Source organism: Lutjanus erythropterus, chromosome 10, assembly GCF_056507025.1.
Source record: "Lutjanus erythropterus isolate fLutEry1 chromosome 10, fLutEry1.hap2, whole genome shotgun sequence".
NCBI classification, from domain to species: Eukaryota; Metazoa; Chordata; class Actinopteri; order Lutjaniformes; family Lutjanidae; genus Lutjanus; species Lutjanus erythropterus.
In genome coordinates this window covers 12,786,748-12,794,447 of record NC_139326.1, presented here as the reverse complement: position 1 = coordinate 12,794,447, position 7,700 = coordinate 12,786,748, and the positions used below count along the sequence as shown (strand labels likewise).

General features: G+C 43.7%; 1 protein-coding gene across 1 annotated transcript; it reads left to right on the top strand.

Annotated features, from left to right (window-relative positions):
* Positions 1 to 1,271: 1,271 nt before the first annotated feature.
* Positions 1,272 to 6,025, top strand: LOC146320113 (putative G-protein coupled receptor 21). Its single transcript, XM_084729478.1, has one exon. The coding sequence runs from the start codon at positions 1,723 to 1,725 to the stop codon at positions 2,791 to 2,793; it is 1,071 nt and encodes a 356-aa protein (XP_084585604.1). The 5' UTR covers positions 1,272 to 1,722; the 3' UTR covers positions 2,794 to 6,025.
* Positions 6,026 to 7,700: the final 1,675 nt, after the last annotated feature.

The following is a 7,700-nucleotide window of genomic DNA, read 5'->3' as shown; positions in this document are numbered from 1 at the left end:
GCAAATGCAAGACTTATGACTGCTGATACAGTGTGTTTTTACTGTATAAAGCTTTGTTGAAACAGTTATGTACAGCTGAAATGTCTAAAACTTTTTAACCACTGGCAAATTAAACAAATGCACCCTTTCTGGAACATTGTCTTCCATAGGGTTTGCAAATCTTAAGCACTTTCCACAATCAGCCATTGGTAACTTTAATGATCAGTTAATTGACTAATTGTTATTTTAAAAACATAAACATTTTGCTTGTACCAAACAATACCAAATACACTTTTCATCCCTAAATCAAACCTTTGTTTCCACAGCAACATACTGCATATTCTCTTAGCACATTACATAGCCTGTGAAACATATAAAGATGTAAAAGCCCACACATTTTCTGCTTAAATATCAGATAAAATGCAGAGTGTGCCCATAAAAGATCTTTATTTAATAGAATTCTTAACAACTGATTGAATGGTCATCCCTAGTCCTTACCCAAAAAGGTTTTCCTACAGTAATGGTGGTGAACAGTGGAAACACAGTAATGGGGGGAAAGGGGAAGAAGGAAAAAAAAGGAAAAAGAGTGAGAGAGAGAGAGAGATGGAGGCGGGAGGAGGAGAAGGAGAGTCAGAATGAGTGTGTGAAAGAAAAAAGGGAGCAAAGGCTGGACAAGAGGGAGCCAAGAGAAAGGGAATGGAGGAAAAGAGTGTGTGTGTAAAGAAGAGACACGAGGGGAGGGAACACCCGTGTGTGTGTGTGTGTGTGTGTGTGTGTGAGAGAGAGAGAGAGAGAGAGAGAGAGAGCTAGACTGAGCGAGCGGGCAGGGGGAGGAGAGGGAAGCAGCAGTGGCAGCGCTGCATCATCACTACTGCCACTACAGCAGAGAGGAGAGGCAGTTCACCGGCTGCCTCCCTCATCCCTCTCTCTCTCTTACACACACACACATTCATCACACTTAAACACACACATGCATGCTGGAAGTGAGCCGGCAGCCTCACGAGAAGCTTCACAAAGAGGAGATCCTGGTGACATTATCCATCACCTCTGGATGTCCGCCTGCCTGTGCTCGTCCGTCTTCAGGAGACGCTGTGGGTGTGTGTCTGAGTGTCTGTAAAAGTCTGTGTGTGTTCGTGGATGAGGCTGCCACTTCCAGATCTGATGCAGCTTGTTTGGACTCTCTTGCTTTTGTTTGCTGAGACAGCCGTCAGCATGGAGGAGTGTTAACCGGGAATTGCAGCTTTGTTTTTCCCTCCCTTTTCCTTCACTCCTGCACTTGGAGTGCCAGTAGATGCCTGGATTTTTCGGTGGCTGTGTGCCGGAGCAGAGTGCTTACCTCAGGATTTACAGTCGAGGTGGAGGGGGGGATATGATAAACAGCTGCGAGGGGAAGACAGTTTGCACTGCAGCATCAGACTGGCATCTCTTGTTCTTCGTTGGGGATTTTTTTCGCCTCTTGAGGTTGCACACATGCACATATTTCACACCCCGCAGCAGCAGCAGAGCCGGGCTGTGTTCTGCGCTCACTGATGGATTACTGCTGCTTTAAGGACAGGCTCCCTGCACGCTTAGGGAGAGAAGATGCTGATTTAAGAAGAACACGAGCCACACTTTGTTTTGGAAGCAGAAGACGGGACGAGCAACTTCAGGATTAAAAACAATTGACTTGCGTGACAGGATGGCGGCTGCGTTGAGCTGAAACTGCCCCCTCCTCCTCCCTCCCTCCCCCCCTCCATTCCAAACATGAACTCTTCCTCCGATGTCAACCAAAGCGGTTCTCCCACGTTCTGCCTGCTGGGCGCCGTGGGTTACTCCCACAGCCTGGATACTTGCGTGCTGGAGGTGGTCATCATCCTCTTCCTCACCGTGCTCATCATCGCCGGCAACCTGGTGGTGATCTTCGTGTTCCACTGCGCCCCACTGCTGCACCATCACACCACCAGCCACTTCATCCAGACGATGGCCTACGCCGACCTGCTAGTTGGCGTCAGCTGCCTGGTGCCCTCGCTGTCTCTCCTCCACTATCTGCGAGGCCTGAACGAGGAGCTCACCTGCAAGGTGTTCGGTTACATGGTTTCTGTGCTGAAGAGCGTCTCCATGGCCTCGCTGGCGTGCATCAGTGTTGACCGCTACATCGCCATCACCCGCCCGCTGTCGTACGCCACGCTGGTGACACCATGCCGGCTGAGAGTGTGCATTGTGCTTATCTGGGTTTACTCCGCTCTGATCTTTCTGCCGTCCTTCTTTGGCTGGGGGAAGCCAGGTTACCACGGGGACATATTTCAGTGGTGCGCGGACTTGTGGAAGACCAACCCGGGGTTCAGCACCTTCATCGTGGGGCTGCTCTATGCACCTGCGGCGCTAACTGTCTGCTTCACCTACGGGAGTATATTCAGGATCTGCCGGCAACACACGAGGGAGATCATCCAGCGCCACGCCCGCTTCAGCTCGCAGACAGAGGGCGATAAAGGCGAGCGGGGGGAACGGTGCGAAGGGTGTCCGGACAAACGCTATGCCATGGTGCTGTTCCGTATCACCAGTGTCTTCTACGTGCTGTGGATGCCGTACATCCTCTACTTCCTCCTGGAGAGTGCTGGTCTGTATCACCACAAGGTGGCGTCCTTCCTCACAACATGGTTGGCGATTAGTAACAGCTTCTGTAACTGTCTCATCTACAGCCTCTCCAACAGCGTCTTCCGGAAAGGTCTAGGCCGCCTCTTCAGCCCGTTGTTTCCTTCCTGCCTCGGCTGCATGGACGCCAAAAAGGCTCCAGCTCCAGTCAGCCCACGACAAGACCCTCGATGCCAAGTATGAGTCCTGGTGATGAAGGATTCGGCTTGGTTATTTTGGCGGCATCAGCCCTCTGTCTGTGCGTGCTTTGCTCTCAGCTGCGTAGCATGACACAGGTCTTTTTGGTCCTGCAGTGAAATGTGTTGAGGACCTCCTGCACGGAGAGGTGCCTGTGCAGATGCCTCTCGGCCATCTCGAAGGCTGATTTTGTGGAGAAGGAAGCTGCGAAAGTCCCCCTGGGTCTTTGTTGAATGCTTCTCAGTGTGGTGCTGCTCTTTCAAGGGTCACAAGCTGGCGACACGTAGAGAAGATGTTTGATATTGATGACAGAAGTGGACTGTAGTAGAAAGATTCATGTTTGTCAGTTCAGAGGATGTAATAAACACTCCTGTCTGCTCTGACTGAAGAACTCCCAGATGCAAAAAAGGAAATCACAACATGACTTGTGTTGTGTGATCCACTGAAATGCAAATAATATTTTAAACGTTTTCAAGCCTGACTGAAAATCTGTCGTGGTTATTTCAGGGTACAATTAGGCAATGCAAAAAAAAGTTGAAAACACTTGAAACAGACTACTGATCTGTTTCCCTTGGGGAACTCCAGATTCTAACTAGTTAATGAGTGTGCGAAAAATAATTTACCAAGAAATCATCTGATAATCAGCCTGTGTGTGTGAGTTAAAAATGTGTATCGGATGGATTTTAATCTTATTTCCCAGAGAGAAGATTAAGGTTTATGAAGGAGCTCATGTGTGTTTTCCTCTCTATTGAAGCTAGGTGTTAGCGGGAAGCTCCAAGTATGTTTACACAGTCTCGGGTTTCACATGAAAATGTTGATTTAAGAATTAGCTTTACTTTCCAAGATGGACGCTGACCCGGGAAGTTCTCCTGCCAGCAGACGGTGGCAGCCTATCTTTGTCAAAGAGACAATAAACGGTTATTTATTTGGAGAGTTTTATTCTCTGTTTGCGTTTCCTCCTCAGGTTGATCAGCAGTTCTTCATTAAGCCTCCGGGCTGTTTGCCTTTGATCTCAGCTGAAACAGTACATGACTCTTAAATCACAAGCCACGTAGCGTCCTAAGATAATCACCTCCTGACTTGTTTTACAGTCAGTGTCAGTGTTGATAATGAATCTGCTGTCTGCCAGGATCCACGCGGCCTCCGTGCAAAGACTACCTTCATTGTAATCTGTATCTTTATTGCCTGCGTCTCTCCTTTGCCCTCCAGCAGCTGATAACTGTTCAGATCAGCGTAAAGTGGAGGAGAAGTGTTAACGGCATGCATCACAAGCCCGACCTCAGAGTACGAGGGTCAGAGCACTTTTCTGAGAGCCAGTGACAGCTTGTGGCTCTTTTGCTTCATGTAAATACACTTCAGAGTTTATATAATTAAGCAGCGGCTCACTGTGGCCTCTGGGGGATTTTTGGCTGCCCTTGATGTAAAGTAGCCCTCCAGGATTACAAATGATTCTGTGGATAAAGTGTTGTTATGTTTTATAAGATAACTTATTTGTCACAGCCAAGTGGTCGGACATGCTGCACTCGAGACTGAACCTGTTTTTTTTTGTTTTTTTTTAATGTTGAGAAGAAGGAGAGGTGTTTCTTTATATACTGCAGGAAGATTTAAGACCTTAAGATTCGAGATGTATCCGATGTAGAATTTCATTTTAAAGTCACAATGAAATGGCACATCTGAGAGCGTCTTGCTCCTGATTTTGACACATTTGTGGTTGAAAAAGAAGAGGAAACAAAAAAGAAAGAAACTGTACAGGAACATTGTTCAGAAAAACACTACACTACGTGGCCAAAACTAGACCACATACTTTTGTGTCCTCTTTGTGTGGGGCAGTTTTCAAAGTTTGGTCTGGACTCCTTACTTTCAGTGAAGGGACATTTAAATGCAACAGCATACAATAGCATTGTCAAAGACAAAGGCTAACTGCAGCATTTGGTCAGAATCAGATTTTTTTTTATCATCTCTAAGTATCTAAAACATGCCATAGAAATGTGTGAAAACAGCATGCAAAATTTGCATTAAACTATAAAGTGAACTAAGTGGAGCAAGAAGACAACCCACTTTTGCTGCACTCTGATGTTGTAATTTGTAATTTATTGGTTTATTTAACAGGGAAAGTTTACATTACAGGGTTTCCCTCAGCAAAGTCTTTAGGTCTGTTATCTTTTGACGGTGGTCCTGTGCCAGCATGGGTCAACAGCTGACTGATGGCAGCATTTAGGTCGGGGAATCATGTAATTGAAAATTTAAAGAAGCTGTAACAAAGATTTCATAGGGCCCTACATTAAGTCGATATTAAAAGATGACTGGAGCTTTGGAACATTTTAAATATGCCTCCCCTTAAAATAAAATTCCTCAATACTCAGGCCCGGTGAGGGGTCAGCTTAGGCCTGGTGTGCCACCAGGCTGGGAAATCACTGAGGGAAACCCTGCTTTAATAAACACTGCTGTAAAGGAGACCCTGTGACTGCACTCTAAACTAAGCAAGAGAGCTATATCAGCTTCTAACAAGCTAGTCTTAGATAGCCTTAGCTAAAGCTACACTCTTCCTTATTTCCTCAAGTATTATGTGTAACTGACCAACATTTTTAATGAACAGACACCTTCATAATATTACTTTGTTGTCCCTAAATTTAACCATGTAAGGAAAAAAGTAACACCTGCTAAACGAAACTCGAAATCAGAGTAGTGCTAACTGCCATCTCAGCCTCTGACTGTAGTGAAATTCACATTATTTATTGTAGTCAAGCAACTTTAAAATCACATATTTAAATGTGTAAAATTATATATTTTAAAATATATATAATATATTCTGTTTATTTCAAGTAATTATTGACAAATAGTAGATGGAAATATTGTGCTGTATTTTTGCCTGGGCCACAGCAAAGCTGTGACTGAGTGAGTGATGACGTTACACCAATGATCGGCCGAGTGTTGAAGTTCCCACAGGGCCGTTGGTCTGTCAGAATGAGCGGTCGCAAACAGTCCTGAATTGTGTTCTTCATGGGAAGTAAAGCTTGATGCAAGAGGCGCGATGGCATCACTTTTGGTGTGTGCGCTCTTGCAATGGGTTCACACACCAAATCAAGTATAAATATAAACAAAGCTTCACAGTGAGGCGTGGCACTACTGTGCACATCATGGATGCTGCCACTTCTTTTATCTGTTTCAAATTAAAAGCTCTTGTTACAAATAAAAAAAAGCCCTCTAGCGATTAATACTTTGCCCGTTTCAGTCATGTAAGTTGTGACTTAGTCTGGTTTCCCCAAATTGTCTTAAGATTGCCCAAAGGCAAAGAGCAGATTTTAGGGATTATATTTGGTCTATACATCTCATCTATAGCCTTTTTTACACAGGCAGGACTGTTGCGCTTCACTGCCTGTATCACAATTTCCCAGCTGGCCTGAATATATTAAAAAGCTTTTCTGTAGAGTAGCCACATTTGGTCATACAGTTTATTAAATATGTTCACACAGAGTATTAAATATGTATTAAATATGATTTAAAATGTATTCTAGATAGGATTTTGATATAAAAATAAATAAAATATAGGCCTGTATTTATAGATACATGTGTGTACTATCACAAAGGAGAATATTTTAAAAACAATCAAAAAGTCATGATTCAAAGTCAATTCTTAACATTAGTCTCCACAAGTTCCATTTAGTCATCTAGAGCTTTTGGTTGTATAATGTGGTCTTCCTCAGCAGATAAGAGTTGTTTCCACTTGTCATTTGTTCGTAGGTGTTCAAATTAACATCTATAATTACATTTTTTATTTTTTAAAAACTCATGTTTGATTTCATTGTGACTTTAAATACAACTATTGCTGTAGGCTGGCGAGGGACTTTCTTTTCTTTGTCATTTACCCTCTAGAGACGCCGCATTTCACCACAGGGGTTCTTGGGTCAGAATCAGGTTAGGGTTCAGAATTGTGGGACATTTCCGGTGCAATGGGCACACCAGCTGACGTCAGGGGGACTGAACATCTCACTGACCCTGCTGCTCCCAATATCTTCTATTTATATAACATTTTTCTATGTAACAGTACGTGTTATGTATACGGTATCTGCTATGACAATGTAATTTCCTGCAAAGTGTTAACATGTTTGATCCCTGCTTGACTCGTTGTGAAAGATGCTCCTCGGACACTGCATGATTCTGGATTAATGTTCCTGTCTCATGATGCTACTGAAAGCCGTTTACTGACTGTACTCCCTGTCTTAGTATCCTAGCTACTGTTGTGTAACACAGATGGTTTATCATGTTTTTTATGAGGGCCATCGAGTTCTGTTTGCTACGGTTCATATCAGAAAACAAAAACGACCTGCAGAAAACCTTCTGGCATGCCTGTCATCGTTCCCTGATGCTGCTGTCGGGAAAACTGATGCAAATCTGCAAAAAAGGGAAGTTTTGCAAGAAGCTCAAAACAACAAGACATTTTCATGTGTAATTTTAAAATCAGTTTGACGGTTTTCAAAGGTTTCACTTAATGGAGTGAAAGCACTTAAAATATTTGCAGTTTTGGGTTATTTTCCTCGCCAGCAGTGTGATGCTGCTCAACAGTGGGAGTCAGTGCAATACAGCTTGCTGGTGTTTCCTCAAACCACAACAGATCAATAATAACAGAAGAAAAACCAGAATGAAAGGGCTTCAATTATCTTAACTCTGGTTGAGCCGTTTGCTATTCAGCATGTGATCTGAACAAGTTACTTTGAAAATCTGCTGCAAAATATTGTAAATAAGGAGGTGTAACCATGTGATTAAACTGAGATATTCTGATTAGTGTCTTTTGTATTGATTTGGTACTGAAAATGCTCAAATGCACCATTTAACTCTTTATTACAGTACAGTTGGGAAGACCTCATTGAAAATCAACATTTACTCAACACCAAATTCGGTTAGAGTTACTGGAT